Source organism: Chiloscyllium punctatum, chromosome 22 (assembly GCF_047496795.1).
Source record: "Chiloscyllium punctatum isolate Juve2018m chromosome 22, sChiPun1.3, whole genome shotgun sequence".
Lineage (NCBI taxonomy): Eukaryota > Metazoa > Chordata > Chondrichthyes > Orectolobiformes > Hemiscylliidae > Chiloscyllium > Chiloscyllium punctatum.
Window position 1 is genome coordinate 37,352,235 of NC_092760.1, and position 17,435 is coordinate 37,369,669.

General features: G+C 44.1%; 1 protein-coding gene across 7 annotated transcripts in view; it reads right to left on the reverse strand.

Moving 5' to 3' along the window:
- The window catches only part of LOC140493514 (kielin/chordin-like protein), a 328,873-nt gene extending 311,763 nt beyond the window's left edge, over positions 1-17,110 (reverse strand). For 6 of the 7 annotated variants that reach the window (XM_072592025.1, XM_072592028.1, XM_072592026.1 and 3 more), the window contains exon 1: positions 16,595-17,109. In XM_072592025.1, coding sequence (XP_072448126.1) covers positions 16,595-16,707 — 113 coding nt within the window. In that variant the 5' untranslated portion in view covers positions 16,708-17,109. Of the gene's footprint in view, positions 1-16,594 lie in introns of all 7 variants that reach the window. The other variant, XR_011963701.1, reaches the window with a different exon arrangement.
- Positions 17,111-17,435: the final 325 nt, after the last annotated feature.

The following is a 17,435-nucleotide window of genomic DNA, read 5'->3' on the forward strand; positions in this document are numbered from 1 at the left end:
ATAAAGTTATTAAGGAATGGCATGCAGACAGACATAGGAGGGAATCATGACTGAAGCTCTGGAGTATGGTGTAGCAGAAACCACTTTGAGATAATATAACTACTTAAGAGCTAAGATTAGGATGCCACAGAAATGGACTACAAAGAAAAGAAATGTCACTTATTACTTAAAACTGGCACCTTCAGTGGATGATCTGCATCAGCAGCATTTTTAAAAAGTCACAAAGACATAGAATAACATCAGAAGTAATTGAGAGAAAATACTGGAATTCTGAAATTAAAACAGAAAATGCTGAGAATACATAACCAATGAGCATTTGCAGCACTTCACTGGGACTGTAAAATAAAATACAAGTAAATATTTTTGTTTGATTAGTGATTGCATCAAGAATTCAGACCTCAAATTTCTCTTCAGAGATACTTAACGTTGAAATTCAGCTCGCATTGTCAACATCCCTGTGATTCCAGCTAGAAATATAAACAATGTTCAGCTCAGCTGTGATGGCCTCCACAATCAAATATCCTACTCCCAATTACTTTGTTGGCACCCCTGTAAATAATGACCTCTTGAGAAAGGTACTAGATACATGCAGGCATCTATCGAACAAAGCCGAACAAGATATTAGCAGTATCAGGTCAGGGAGGAAGAACACTGGGGAAATGACTACTGAGAGTGATTATAGTAGGAGAATCTCATTGAGATTCATGGATCGTAAACTATCATAGAATCCCTAGTGTGAAAGCAGGCCATTTGTCCCATCACATCCACACTAACTCTCCAAAGAGCATTCCATCCAGACCCATCCCCCCACCCTATCCGTGTAACCCTGCATTTCCCATGGTTGACCCACCTGGCCTACCCCCATCCCTGAAAACTACAGGCAATGTTGCATTTTCAATCCACCAAACCTGCACATCTTTGGATTGTGGGAGGAAACTGGAGCACCTGGAGGAAACCACACAGACACAGGGAGAACGTGCAAACTCCACACAGACAGGGTGGAATTGAACCTGGGTCCCTGCTGCTGTGAGACAGCGGTGCTAACGCAGTACAGCTCTTATCAAGATACTGGTTTTTGTAATCAAAACAGAGAAACTGCTGGAAAAAAACACAGCAAGTCAGGTGAAAGGAGGAACAGTGACTGTTTCGGGTCTGAAAATGACTCTTCTTCAGTTCCGAAGAAGTTACGTTGAATTTGAAACGTTAACTGTGTATCTCCCTCCACACGTTCTGTCAGAGCTGCTGAGTTTCCTTTTCAGTACTTCCTGTTTTTATTTCAGATCTCCAGCATCTGCAATCTTTTGCTTTGGTTTCTTTGATGGTTTAAGTCAGCCCTCCACTCCATTGTTCTCTTTTCGCAACTAGTTACCAATCCCTTTTTAACAAGCAAAGTAAACGTTAATGTCATATTTCAATAAAACTTCACGCTTTCTTATACTCTCCAGGTCAGTAACTCTCTAATAGCATCGGCAGAGATCCCAAATTTGATTTTAATCTACTGAGAGTTCAAGAGTATATTTTTACAGGTGGTCTGTGGTTTTGGCAGGTAACTCTAGAACCAAGGCTGACAGGGCTCCATACACAAACACATTCTCAATATCTTAGTGTCCAAACTTCCCATGTTAGTTTTCCATTCAATTTACCTGACAGGAATCTAAAACTCTGCTTCATACTCGGAAAATAACACAACAGCACAACACACAGTGTCACAACTCGTCTTTAATTCTATCCTTTTTGCGACAGGTGTGGGGCCAATGAGTAAAGTATGAATTTGCCCGGAGTCACACTAGTCAACAATATCATTTGGTAGTGCTTGGCTCACTTCATTCAGGTACTAGTGTTTGAATGGCACTGATGAGACAATACCAGACAACGCCTTGATGTGAATTGTGATTAAAGGAAAGACAAAGAAGGAAGATGAAGAAACAGATCCAAATTAACCCGAACAGACACCAAACCAGGGAATTCCCTTCAGGGAGTGGGAATAGTGACTCTCCTGAAGTGAGAAGGGGTATCAGAGACCGTCCTGAAATGAGAGGCAATCAGTGATCCTCCCAGAAAGAGAGGAGGGAGACCCTTGAGAAGTGAAAAGGGGGCCGTGACCCTCGCAAAGTGAGGAGGGGGATCAGCCACCCTCCCGAAACAAATACTGCTCCCTGGCAGAGCAAATTAATTCTGAGAATGAAGACTGAACACACTGACTTTACAAATGTGATCCTGTAACGTGTGCTTGAATAGCTTATATTTTTCCACAAGTATTTCAAGATCAAAATGCATAATTGCAAACAGCCTGTGAAATCACAATGCAAACTTTTGGAAACAATGTAAAGTTAAGAAGAAACAGCATTCATAAAGTTATGAGCAGAGTTAGTTTGGAGCAATGAGACATACTGTTATTGTGGAGACATGAAAGAGATTATAGCAGCCCCACTTGGCATTCTTACAGAGGTGCAGCCTGACTGCTTTTGGTATTACAGAAGAGCCCCTACGAGCATATTACAAGTCAGGAAGCTATTAAAATTTGCTTTAAGTGTTAACTCTGTCACTGCCTGCTTACTTTATCAACATTTCTTCAGGTTTTTAAAAGTTATTCATGTCACATACACAAGCAAAATGAAACAATACATTTCACATAGTTTTACCTCCCTCTAGTACAGCCTCTCAGTTTTTGCTTCCATTCCTTATTGCCCCCACTATCACCAATGCAAATATTACTACTCTTTTCCATTGCTGCTCCCTCTCATCGGGTCTCTTTGCAGCATTATTGCCCCTTCATTATTGTCTTGCTGCATTTCCCATTATTCCCATATCCTTATACTGCTCTCATTACTGTCCATGCAACGCTGTTTCTCTCCATTATTTCCCACTGCAATAATATTCATCACCAGTGCCGATTTCTCAATAATGCTCCTTCCTTGTCATCTGTTCCTCAGTATTCCAATTCACTATTCTCAAAGAGGCCAGGGAACCATAGACTGGTGAGCCTGACCGAGGTGATGGGCAAGTTGTTGGAGGGAAACCTGAGGGACAGGATGTACATGTATTTGCAAAGGCAAGGACTGATTAGGGATAGTCAACATGGCTTTGTGCGTGGGAAATCATGTCTCACAAACTTGATTGAGTTTTTTGAAGTAACAAAGAAGATTGATGAGGGCAGAGCAGTAGATGTGATCTATATGGACTTCAGTAAGGCGTTCGACAAGGATCCCCATGGGAGACTAATTAACAAGGTTAGATCTCATGGAATACAGGGAGAACTAGCGATTTGGATACAGAACTGGCTCAAAGGTAGAAGACAGAGGGTGGTGGTGGAGAGTTGTTTTTCAGACTGGAGGCCTGTGATCAGTGGAGTGCCACAAGGATCGGTGCTGGACCCTCTACTTTTTGTCATTTACATAAGTGATTTGGATGCGAGCATAAGAGGTACAGTTAGTAAGTTTACAGATGACACCAAAATTGGAGGTGTAGTGGACAGCGAAGAGGGTTACCTCAGATTACAACAGGATCTGGACCAGATGGGCCAATGAGCTGAGAAGTGGCGGATGGAGTTTAATTCAGATAAATGCAAGGTGCTGAATTTTGGGAAAGCAAATCTTAGCAGGACTTATACACTTAATGGTAAGGTCCTAGGGAGTGTTGCTGAACAAAGAGACCTTGGAGTGTAGGTTCATAGCTCCTTGAAAGTGGAGTTGCAGGTAGATAGGATAGTTAAGAAGGCGTTTGGTATGCTTTCCTGTATTGGTCAGAGTATTGAGTACAGGAGTTAGGAGGTCATGTTGCAGCTGTACAGGACATTGGTTAGGCCACTGTTGGAATATTGCATGCAATTCTGGTCTCCTTCCTATCGGAAAGATGTTGTGAAACTTGAAAGGGTTCAGAAAAGATTTACAAGGATGTTGCCAGGGTTGGAGGATTTGAGCAACAGGGAGAGGCTGAACAGGATGGGGCTGTTTTCCCTGGAATTATGAGGGTCGGGGAACAAAATTATGAGGGTCGGGGAGTCCAGAACTAGAGGGCATAGGTTTAGGGTGAGAGGGGAAAGATATAAAAGAGACCTAAGGGGCAACTTTTTCACGCAGATGGTGGTACGTGTATGGAATGAGCTGCCAGAGGATGTGGTGGAGGCTAGTACAATTGCAACATTTAAAACGCATCTGGATGGGTATATGAATAGGAAGGGTTTGGAGGGACATGGGCCGGGTGCTGGCAGGTGGGACTAGATTGGGTTGGGATATCTGGTCGGCATGGATGGGTTGGACCGAAGGGTCTGTTTCCATGCTGTACATCTCTATGACTAACTTCTGCCACCTTCCTCTTTAACTATAGGAAACAGAAGATCTGCTTGGTCAAGAGTGCTAGAGGAAAACCATATCTTGGTCAAACTCAAAGAGTCTGTTGTCGTTAACAAGATATGCTTTATTGTGTGTTAGCAATTAGTAAAAGGGGCTTTTGTTATGCACTGGTAGTATCCCTATCTTTGGGCCAGAAAGACTCGGTTCAAGTCCCACCAACCACAGCGATGTGTTATAACAGATTGACTAAAAAACAGCAATTAGTCACAGGTTTTAATGCGATAGATCGTGTTACAGAGACTTTGAGTAGGCGTAGGTGTAGGAGTTCGGTGACATTCCTTCAAGATCCTAAGCTGGTCTGCCCTAAGTCCATATGTCATTATCATACTGGGTGGTGCTTATGGACTTCTTCAGTATTCATCTCTCAGAACTATATACAACACACAAAATGGAGATAATGACATGGAATCTATGATACAGAAATTGGCCAGACAGGTTAAAGTTGTTGTATATGTTTCACATGTTCTTCCTTGAACTCTAATTAAGCTCACTTTAATATCTATACGATTTATTCATATTTCCTTCACATGCTTATTCAGTTTCATTTTAAATGAATGTATGCTATCTGTTCCAACCATTCTCTATGCAGTGATTTACTCTCTAGGTAAAGCATTTTCTCCTGAATTTATTAGTAACTACTTTATATTCATGACCTCAATACTTAGACTCCCCCATAAGGGGGAATATCATCCCAAGATTTGTCCTGTCAAACCCCTTACATTTTATAAACCTCAATTAGTTGACCTCAATATCGGTCTTCTCTTTTCAAGGAACTAGCCCCAACCTGTTTAGTGTTGCTTGACAACTTTCTCCAGGCTTCTGTATTGTTTTGATATTATGCAAACCTGAATTGTGCATGATGTTTTCAACATTTATATATATAACTAATTCCATGTTAGTTTAATCAAACTTTTCTGCTTCTAACTTCTACTTTAGAAATAAACTGATTTCAATTGTACTTCTTCTAAGACAGTTTCCTTAATACCGTATTATTTATTGCTGAGTATCTGAACACATAGGCCAATTCTACTCTCTTCTTTGTGGTTTGGAGTTATTTTCCAAGAAATAAATGACCTCTTTATTCCCCCTACAAACACACAGTCAGATTTTTTTAACTTAATTTGCCATTTATACACAATCAGCAGATTCCTGCACATTTTCCTGTGTTTTTGTCACAGTCATGCTCAGTATTAATTACTCCTAATTTGGAGTTGCTTGGAGATTTGGATGTGGTGCTCCCAAATCCTGAATCCAAATCATTAAAGTCAATCGTGAACAACAATCACCCCAGTATTGCTTTCTGTGGATTGTCACTTCCCACCTTCTGCATTAACTACGTTTTCTGTTCCAGTTTCTCTCCATTCTCTCCTTGTCCCGCGACTCCGTACACATTAATCTTCGTCAAGTCTATCATCCAGGAGTTTACAAAGATCTTTCAAAAGTCCAAATGTTATAATGTCCATTATATCATCCTCATCAATTTTGGCTGCCAATTTTTCCAAGAATTCTGAAGTTAAGCAACTTTTTGTTGTTTTTCTTTCAGTGTAGGATTCTTAAGGGGCTTGACCGGGAGAATGCTGAGAGGATGTTTCCCCTCATGGGAGAGTCTAGGACCAGAGACATTGGCTCAGAATAAAGAATGGCCAACTTAATTGAGATGAGGAAGAATTTCTTCTCAGAGGCTTGAGAATCTTTTGAACTCCTTGCCACAGATAGCTGTGGGAGCAGAGTCCTTGTGTATATTTAAGGTTGCGATAAATATATTATTGATCAGTCGGGGAATCAAGGGTTAGGGGGAATAGGCAGGAAAGTGGATGCGAGGAATGTTGGATCAGCCATGATCCTATTGAATGGCAGAACAGGCTCGAGGGGCTGATGACCTATTATTCGTACTTTCATTTATAGAGGCTTTTCTATTAAATTCTGACGAAAGATTGTACTATCGTTCCCTCCAGTGACGTTGAACTAAGTGGTTTAGAATTCCCTGGATTTGTTCTGACATCCTTCATGATTGTAGGAACAACAGCTGTCGGCAAGTCTTGTCATACTTTTCCCTGTGCCCCCACCCCCACCCCCCCACCATGGCTTATTTTAGTATACATGAATGCAAAAAGGGGCTTTACCATCTTTGCGTTTGTACAGTAGATCATCTTCCTTTCTATTTAAAACTGGTCCACACTTTATTGTTGCCCTTTTATTGTTCCTCACCACTGTTGTTAGTATTCCTCATTATTGCCATTTCCACTGGTGTTCCCATCATTTTTGCCCCCTCATTTCTTCAATTGCTGCTGTCTAATGACAATATGGTCCATCACTGTCTCTTCCATTGTTGCCTCCTCCATAACTGTCACTTATATAGAACATAGAACATTACAGCGCAGTACAGGCCCTTTGGCCCTCGATGTTGCGCCACCCTGTCATACTAATCTGAAGCCCATCCCACCTACACTATTCCATGTACGTCCATATGCCTATCCAATGACGAGTTAAATGCACTTAAACTTGGTGATGTACACAAACAAGATAGGACTACAGTGAGGTTATAAAATTTAGCCCAACTCACCAACATTCAACGAAGTTAATATTTCAGAAATTATTCACTTATTAATTTCTATTTGCTCAACAGCAATAAAACAATTTTAAAGCATCAATTAAATTGATCAATCTGGACCTTTTAAAACTACATGGCAATTGTAAGACATTTCTAAAGGGACTTGTTTCCATAGAGTTAATTGTTCTTTTACATGTACTGTTCAACGGATGCCTTGCAGTGAATGTAGAGGGAGTGTAAGCAGGATGTTACTTTATTCTCACTAAGCTAACTTCTAATGTAGCCTGTTTTTATCATCTTTCATGAGCATAGGGACTTGTACAGCCAAGTGTAGGTTGTTTCCATGGACATCCAATACATACCAATCCACATTCCACCACCCAAACAAAGGAATAATTCTAAGATGGAGACGGGTCTTTTTTCCCACAAAAAGGTGAATGGCAATGAACTCAATGGAACTAGCAAAGCTAAAGTCATCAGATTGTTTCATATCCGATGCGGTCAGGACCTGCCCACTCAAATGCATCCCCCTGTTATTGAGCAGACTGCATATTGAATGCTCATTCGCGAAGGAATGCATTCCTCCATAGATCTGCTCAAAGGTGCTCAGGAGAATACACTGCAATTTCGGAAATGAACTTGGGATGTAGCTTCCATATAGCCACTGGGGAGTGACCGTTTTTCCACCTGCTTAGAAATGTTTCCATGCATCTGCTGGGAAATTATTAGGAAGACAAAAGTGATCGGTTCTGCTCCCACTGCAGATTCTGCTCAGTAGATATTGACTCTATCTTCTTTCAGGCAAGTGTCTGAGATTAAACCAGTTTGCTTTTTTTACATTTGACCTGAAGATGAGATTCTAATCCCATATTCATGGTCATCACTAGGACTATCAATTCGTATTACCATAACCTGCCCAGCGTCATCCTGATCTCTATTGTCCATGCCTCTATTGTCGTCCATGTCTCTATTGTCAGTTGACTCTTCCAGAGCAATCCTGACTGGTCTCCCACAGTCTACCCTCCATAGACGTCAGAACATCCAAAACTTTGACGTTCATGTCTTAATTCACACCAAGTCCCATTTCCTTCTGACCGCTATGCTTGCTGACTTACATTGGTTCTTAGTCAAGCAATGCCTCATTTTTAAAATTCTCTTCTGTGATTTCAAATCCCTCTGTGATCCTCCCTACCTTCATTATCTCCTCTAGCCCCAGGAGACACCACACATCTGTGTTCCTCTAAATCTGGCCTCTTGTGGATCTCCATTTTAAGCACCCCACCATGGGAGTAGGCACTCTCGTGGCCCTAAGCTCTGGAATACTGATGCCACAATCTCTCAGATTTCTCACCTGTCTTGAAGACTTTGGTTCTTATTAGGTTCAGTGCTACAACCAAAAGGTCCAGTTACTGTATTTCATGAGTGAATCTAGACTACAAGTATTAGATTACTATCTACTCATAGGAAACCCACAGCCAGGACATGGCCCTATTGGATGGAACAGTGGTTAGTACTGCTGCCTCACATCACCAGGTTCGAATCAGGCGACTATCTGTGTGGAATTTTCACATTCTCCCAGTGTCTGTGTGGGTTTCCTCCAGATGCTCCAGTTTCCTCTCTCAGTCCAAAGATGTGCAGGTTAGGTGGACTAGCCATGCTAAATTACCCACAGTGCTCAGGGATGTGCAAGCTAGGTGAACTAGCCATGGGAAATGCAGTGTGACAGGGATAGGGTAGGGGGCGGGGAGTTGGGTCTGTGTCAGATGCTCTTTGGAGGGACAACATGAACCTGATGGGCCAAATGGCCTGCTTGCGTACTGCAGGGATTCTATGATTCTAAACTACTGTCCACTGGCTTCCAAATCTCAACTTTCCAGTAGAAGCAAGATTTCTGGTTTCAGCTTTCCCACATTCGCAAAGTCACTGAAGTCAATTGAAACACCTCAGCTGGGGTAGGGAAAGGAAATGAATGGCCAGGACTACAGACCACTGCAGTAGGTGAGGTCAGAGGTAGTCCTGGTGGTAATCACTGCTTAGTACAGTCAAAAAAGCTGGTTACATTCATTTTGTTCGAGACTCAAACATATACAATGGTCTATTAGAAAAGCTACAGGCAAAAATATTGATGATTGGAATCATACTCTAAATCGAGGAAAGCATTTTCCAGACTTCCTTTAAAACGTGCAGATTGGGCATGAGCTCCCTCCTTTAAATAACAGCTCCCAAATACATCAAAATCTCAGTTACACGGTCAAAAATGATTACAAGGTCAAAAATGATTACAAGGTCACTAAACTTGATGCCCATTGTTAATTACAGATGGTTAACTGAATACCACCCAAGAGATCTGGTGACAGGTTATAATTTTCCGACTGCCTTTCTGAGTCGATACCTTTTTGCTGGACTGGGCCAGCTTCTGGGGGAAACCAAAACACATCAGAGTGGGAAGTAATTGGGCCGCAGCCCCCTTAAGTGGTTTAGTCTGAGAAACACCACCTCAGTGAGTTTAAAAATCAAAGCAGGCTTCAATTCAATGTTAGTGGACCTTCTTTGGGAGAGTCTGAGGCATAACAGTGCATGCTGGCCAATACATCACTGAAATCACTGAGTGTCACTGGCTGCTGAAAGGTAACAAACACATACCGAGAGTCGTGTTCTGTGACTTGGACTCATTAATGGATGATTGATGAAGCAGGTGGGAAGACAAAGGAGCCTCAAGGTCACTTTAGATCAGTGGGGTACAGCGGGACTGAAAGAATCTTTCTATAAGTACTCACGTTCACTGTAACAAACAAAACAGACATGAATAAAGGTCATAACTGCACAAAGGTTAATCCTGCTCTTAAATGGTCAGCATCAAGCTATCAGCATCTTTGTAAAGCAGCCGGATTCCAGGGCTAACACACTAAAGTTGTGCTGCAATCATTATTTACTAAACCTAGCGGTGTGGCTGTGCTGACTTAATGGTGAGAGATAAAGAGCTCTATGGTAAGGCAGTGTGCACATGCTGTGCAATAATTTTGCTCATACGTTTCAGCCCCAATAATATCACAATGCTCAGCAAAGTACAGTGAAGGAAGTAATTATGCTTTACAGTGTAAGACCGCCAGCATGGCAGGATCACCTCGTTTACATTACAAAACAGCTTTTCCCTGAGGCCAGAGCAAGGTGCCTGTGTTGTTTGCAAATGCAGTCTATTCTTCTTTGCTCTCTGTCTGCCTGTTCTTCCTTCCCCAGCTGCTGGCAACATCTACACAGGTGAGCTAGCTGAAAACAACATTGTTGTCAAGAGATGGCAGGTCATACCCATCGAAGCTCCATCTTAGAAAGGTGTCAGAGGTGGCTCACTTCAAAGTGCGTTGGTAGCCTGAGAGACATAATTGGATCCATGTTCTTTAGGTGTTATTATTTCAATACAGATACTTTGACCAATTCAGTCAACCATGTGTTGAAATAGTGGCACCTAAAGAACACGAGACATGGTTTCCCAATAGATTCATTACTGAATTCTTACATTCAGCAGCAGGGTTGTTTTGCAAGTGAAGCAAACTCAGAACAGCAGCTTTCTCCTGTTGTCTCAAGCTTCTCTTCTCACCCAATATCTGCAGTATGAGCTATGGGAGCATTGGTAAACAATTTAACAGTTATCTCCCCATGGCCCAAAAGTAGTGAGATACCAGAAATTTAGCAGGTTGGTCAGGATTGGTACAATAAACCTATCTAGAGACTGTACATAAGATTGGGTTGAAACCGACATTAATAATTGGCTTAGAGTACTACATCTGGGAGAAAGTGAGGACTGCAGTTGCTGGAGATGAGAGTCGAGTGTGGTGCTGGAAAAGCACAACCGGTCAGGCAGCATCCGAGGAGCAGGAGAATCGACGTATTGGGCATGAGCCCTTCATCAGAAATGACAAGTCTCATTCCTGATGAAGTGCTTATGCCCGAAACATCGACTACTCTCCTGCTCCTCGGATACTGCCTGACCTGTTGTGCTTTTCCAGCACACTCTCAACTTAGAGTAGTCTATCCTCTAGTTGTGCTCATCTCTTAACACTGAATTAGTACCTAACTAATAGCAGCCAGCACTCAATCATCTCTTGGAATTAAGAACTGCACAATACTGCCAAGCTGCAGAACTGGGGATTCAGAAGTGAGATAAAACAGGATTAAATGGATATATTTTGGCATCAATTAACAGCAGTGAAATGTGGCACTCAATGTGACGAGGACAAAAACCTCCGTGGCATCAAATGTGTAAAGGATTTCACATTTTCTGGGATTCATTCCAGTGGCATTAGCAAGCCCCTGATTTACTCAGTAATTGTGCACACAATCTGATACTAACCCACACATGTGAAGAAAGTCAAGATCGGTTCCCTGGTTAAGATGCTCCCACTATCATCTGTATCCCCAGAATAGGAATGACAGAAAGTAACCACATTTTCTGATTACTGCTGGAAACCATGTGTGTGGATGGTGAACGAGGACTGTATTGTGGTTAGTTGTAACCTCCCTCGGTCATCCATCTGATACTGAAAAGTCCAGACTCATAAATATGACAAATAACCATGAGCACAGTCCATAGGACACTGCTGGAATTGCACCTCAGCAAACATCAACACCGTCAGGAAGCTGCAGGTGAAGTTCGCCTGACTAATGCTCATCATCATCTGCAGTTTAAATACCGTACTGTATTACAAGAAAATAAACCACATATGAACTAAAGAACTGCAAATTTGTTTCATAAATTTGTCTCAAGTTGTAACTTTCAGTGAACTGTAACTGCAATTGAAGTAATAAAAGAAAGTACATACATACGTCAGAGTGCACATGGAAGGTTTTAATTTTATATGCCAAGGTGAATAGAACTGGAGCCTAATCGTTTACACATATTAGTAGATTGTCTTATTTCCAGAAATACACATGATAAAATTCACCTTCAAACCCAACCATCCCCTATCAGTTTCAATCTGTTTCTATTAACAGACAGAATCCCAAGTTTATGCATACAATTATATTAAATGAAAGTAGCCTTGCATGTTGTTACTCACTGCCTCTTGTTCAGATACTTGCTTTACTCTTTTTAAAAAATCATCAATACATTATATAGTTTCACAGTTCAAATGAGATTTCATCCCCCAATCACAGGGCTACCTGTAGTGATATCGAGGAAGTCTCATTTACATCAGACCAGTGGGGTTGCTTGTGCACAATGGGAGGCCCATTGTAGCTCACCAGATTAAGGGCTGATATTAGGTTCCATATAATTTGGCCCTCATGGGAAAGTTTGCCATGACAAATACTTTTGACCACATGGCCATCAGGAAGTGGTCAGCACCCTCTGTTAAAAGGAGAGGGTGGTTCCTGTCACATTTCCCTGAGCAGACTGTCAAGATAATTTGGTGGAATGCCACATCACCAGAACATTCTAACAAGCAGCAAGATACTACAAAATATTGTCAAAGGTCATCGCCAACCGGGTCAGGTCTGCTCTGGGATCGGTGATCCACCCGGACCAAACCTGTGCTGTACCGGGCAGGAAGATCTCTGAGAGTCTCGCACTCCTCAGGGATACGATCGCCTACGTGCAGGACAGGGGGGTGGACACCTGCCTCATCAGCCTTGACCAGGAGAAAGCCTTTGACAGGATATCGCATACATATATGAGGGATGTCCTCTCCAAAATGGGCTTTGGGGAGGGAATCGGAAATTGGATCAGACTGCTCTACACCAACATTGTCAGTGCAGTCTCAATCAAGGGGTGGGAATCAGATAGCTTCCCTGTAAGATCTGGAGTCAGGCAGGGATGCCCCCTCTCACCCGCCTTGTTTGTGTGTTGCATAGAGCCATTTGCCGAATCCATCAGGAAGGATGCGAGCCTGAGAGGGGTGACTATTCCTGGCAGCGGGGGCCTGCAGGTTAAGGCCTCCCTGTACATGGATGACGTCGCTGTTTTCTGCTCGGATCCGCTGTCCGTGCACAGACTCGTGTGCATCTGCGACCAGTTCGAACGGGCCTCGGGGGCCAAGGTAAACCGAGGCAAGAGCGAGGCCATGCTCTTCGGGAACTGGGCCGACCAATCCTCTATCCCCTTCACCGTCAGGACTGACCACCTGAAGGTGCTGGGTATTTGGTTCGGGGGGGCTGGGGCGTGCGCCAAGACCTGGGAGGAGCGGATCAGGAAGATGAGACAGAAACTAGGCAGATGGGGGCAACGGTCGCTCTCCATCGCGGGAAAAAACCTGGTCATCAGGTGTGAGGTCCTCTCAGTATTGCTATATGTGGCACAGGTCTGGCCTATCCCCAGGACCTGTGCCGCCGCAGTCACCCGGGCCATCTTCCAATTCATTTGGAGATCAAAGATGGACCGGGTCCGAAGAGACTCAATGTACAAAGACCGGTGCAATGGGGGAAAAAACACGCCCAATGCCACCCTCACCCTGATGGCCACCTTTGTGTGTGGCTGCATCAAGCTGTGCGTGGATCCCCGGTACGCAAACACCAAGTGTCACTACGTACTGAGGTTCTACCTGTCCCCGGTGTTGCGAAGGATGGGCCTGGCCTCGCTGCCGCGGAACGCTCCGAGTAGTTGGACCGTTCCGTATCACCTGTCCTTCGTGGAGAAATTTATGAGGAAAAACACCTTTGACCACAAGTCCATCAGGAAGTGGTCAGCACGTAGCGTCCTTGAGACCCTTCGGGAAAAGGAGAGGGCGGATCCTGTCGAGCGGTTCCCTGAGCAGACTGTCAAAGCCATTTGGCAGAATGCCTCATCGCCAGAACTTTCCAACAAGCACCAAGACGTGGCTTGGCTGGTGGTGAGAAGGGCTCTGCCTGTGAGATCCTTTATGCACGCCCGGACTCTCTGCCGCACCGCACGCTGCCCTCGAAGTGGCTGCGGGGGGGACGAGACTGTCACACACCTCCTTCTGGAATGTGCCTATGCAGAGGAAGTCTGGAGAGGAATGCAGTGGTGCTTGTCGAGGTTCGTCCCGAGCAGCGCCGTGACGCGGGACTCCGTGCTCTACGGCCTGTTCCCCGGGACTCACACCGAGACGAACATTAACTGCGCCTGGAGGATCATCAACTCGGTGAAGGACGCTCTCTGGGCGGTCCGAAACCTGTTGATCTTCCAACTGAAGGAGTTGACCCCGACCGAGTGTTGCAGACTGGCACATTCCAAGGTCCAAGACTACGTGTTGAGGGACGCGCTGAAGCTTGGGGCAGCTGCCGCCAAGGCGCGGTGGGGAAAGACCACCGTGTAAGATCGGCCTGCCGAAAGAAGAACAGGGGGCCCATACAGATGTTTTTTTGGGCTCTGCTGATGCCTCAGCCAAATATATGTATATATACAAGATTGAAAAAATGCACAGGATTGTAAAGGACAAGAATAAAGTCGAATCTGTGTTTGTAAATATGGACATATGTATGGCATGATCCAATGTACAGACCATCAAATCATTTATGAATAAAGTATATTTTTGAAATTAAAAAAAAAACAAGCAGCAAGATTGGAACTAGAATTATAATTAGATTTATTGTCACATGGACTCATTGATAGAAATACACAGTGAAAAGTGTACATTCTTCAGCGCCATGTCAGGTACAAATCCAGAATTTTTAACCAATGCACCAAAAGCAGAACATAAAAAGAAACAGAGACAAACAAAGGAAAACATCCAGATTTTAAACGCTTATCTCACACCCAGGCCTACCCACAGCCTGGAGTATCCAGTAAGCTTGCAGTTGCTGTCACTACCATCATGCTCAATTACCACGGGAGCCATGGTCATTGCTGTTGCTATCTGCCCTGATCACCGGGAGGTGCCATGTCTGTCGCTCCCTTCCCTGATCACCAGTAGAAGCAGTGTCCATTGCTGCTGCTGCTGCTTTCACATGCCGAAACATACTTGGCTTGGAGGGAAGAAGAATGGTTCATGCATGCGTGGTATCTGTGCGCCGTCACACGCTGCCCTCGAAGTGGCTGGAGGAAGGTACAGACGGTCACTCATCACCTTTGGAACATTCCTTTGCAAAGAAGGTCTGGAGAGAGACAGGCAGTGGTTTGTGTTGAGGTTCATCCAGAGCAACTCCGTGTGCTCTGCAGGTTGTTCCCAAGACACACACCGAGACAAACATGGATTGCGCCTATAAGACTATTATCGCAGTGAAACTCGCTCTTTGGTCTACCCGAACCTTGTTGGTCTTCCAGTTGAAAGACCGATTGCTGCAGACTGACACATCCTGAGGTCCAGGACTATGTACTGAGGAACAAACTAAAGGCGAGAGCAGCTGCCGCCAAGGTACAGTGGCGAAAGACCATTGTCTCAGGCCTTTCTGCCAAAATATACAGATGGTCTGTCCAGGTATCAGATTCCCTCATTCCCTTAAAATGAACATAAATAGTTACCTGCATAAGTAGGAAATGCTTTTTCTTAAAAAAACAACTGTAGAGAAACCCTGAGAAGAGTAAAAGTTCAAGCATTTTGTTTGTTTTCTTTCTTCAAAGACCATAAAGGTATAATTTAGAACCTTTGTTCATCCTGATGGATGATTTTGATGAATACATAGTTTTGAAATAAAAACCAAATGTTAGGTTCCTTCATCTGCCACAATAAGTGCTGGGGGAGGGGGGAGGAGGGGAGAAATGATAGGTGGCAGAGACACTGGTTTATGGCAAATGAGGAACACTTCTTATTCACCAGAACTCTCAAAATATCAAATTTCACTGTGGATGGTTAAAAATCACACAACACCCAATATAGGTGGTGAAGGACCTGATGAAGGAGCGGCGCTCTGAAAGCTAGTGCTTCCAACTAAACCTGTTGGACTATAACCTGGTGTTGTGTGATTTTTAACTTTGTACACCTCAGTCCAACACCAGCGTCTCCAAATCATGTTCACTGTGGATGAGTCTTTTGGGCTTCACCACATCTGACACTTCTGAGGCCACAATTCAACATGAATCTGTTGTACTTGGGACACCCAATATACTAACTTTTTCAAAATGACTCCAGCCTCAGAGGTGTGGGAGCAACAATGGGTTTGCCCATTTGATCCAAACTGTCAATCAAAACAAGTGAAAAGCAACCTTACTGAAGCAAAGATTACACATCAGAAATTCACCTCACAGCTCATGTTAGTTATAATCAGTCGCACAAGTTCCAATAAAGGGACAGAGGTTATAAACACTTACACCCCCAAAAGAGTGACAGTACATCACTTAATTTGCCATGTAATAATTGTCTACAAACCCAAAGCAAACATGGAATTAAAACGAAGTCGCGTGTGCTAAAACACATGAAGTGGCACAGCCCTGGAATTCAATTGGGAGACTTCACAATTCGAGCTGCAATTACATATTGGGTACATTTTACCTTACGTCCCTCGCTTATACCCACATTTAACAAAAAACAATGGAGATTTGCAGTGAGGACCATGTCCCTTTAAGAGCTACAGGTAAACCTGTGACTTAACGCAGAGAGCGCCTGGCCAGTGTCAACAGGTTAACAGAGACAAATTCGAGTTGCACATTTTTTTGTTTTGGTTCCGTAGGTCGGAATAAAATGCTCTGCGCTAAGTTAAATGAGCCCTCGTTAAAAGTAAGGAACAGACTGAAATCAGCGCGTCTCCGGCTGCTGCTGATACGAGGGTTTGATATGAATGAAAATGAGCGAGGGTCTCTCACCTCTGCATGGCGGTGCTGTAGTTTTTCTGAACTCCTCGCTTCCTGCCCGTATAGACCCTGCCATCAGCTCCCAGCACACACAACAGCACACACAGCGTCTTCAGGCCAATCATAATTGCACAGAGAGAGGCAGAGCCGAGCTCCTGCCGAACCCACTGCCCCTGACCGGGATCCAGCTCAACTCAACGATCCTCTGAGTGCAGCTTTGCTCCCCCGGGCGGTAGCACTCTCGACTCTCCCGTCCACTCAATGGGAAGGCTGCCCCTGCATGGAGGAGCCGGCTGGTGGGAGGAGAGGAAAGTTCGGAACCCAGCCTTCAGGCAGCAAGGAGGAGGTGTGGAGATTCCCTGCCCTCACACAAAGGGGGGGGGGGGGCAAAGTCCCTATGCTCACAGTGACTGGGGAGTGGTCTCTGCCCCCCTCCCACTGGGAGGGAGTGCGGAATCTCTGCTCCCTTCACTATTATTGTTCTCACTGCAGTGCACCCAGTGAGTGTTAGACTGCGATGTGGGGTGAGTGGGGACGGCTGTTCTGTTTGCCCCTGCGGCCGCAGGAGTCATGTATCACCTTTCATCCGTTAAAACAGTGACGGATTTTCTGAAGTCCTTCGCTGGCCTCAAAGAATGTGTTCTCGGAGGTGTGAAGGTCATGGCCACTTTGGGCATTGGAGATTGCAAGGCAATATTGTAATTCTGTTTGCCAGAACCCTTCCCACTTCCTTTACATTTTGTTTCATGGCATCTTTTTTGTTTTGTAATCTCAGCCTTTAACTTATCCTGGACCTTACCTTCAATGTCTCAGCCCGCTGCTGAATTCCCCCATCCCCCTCCCTCAGCTTTCA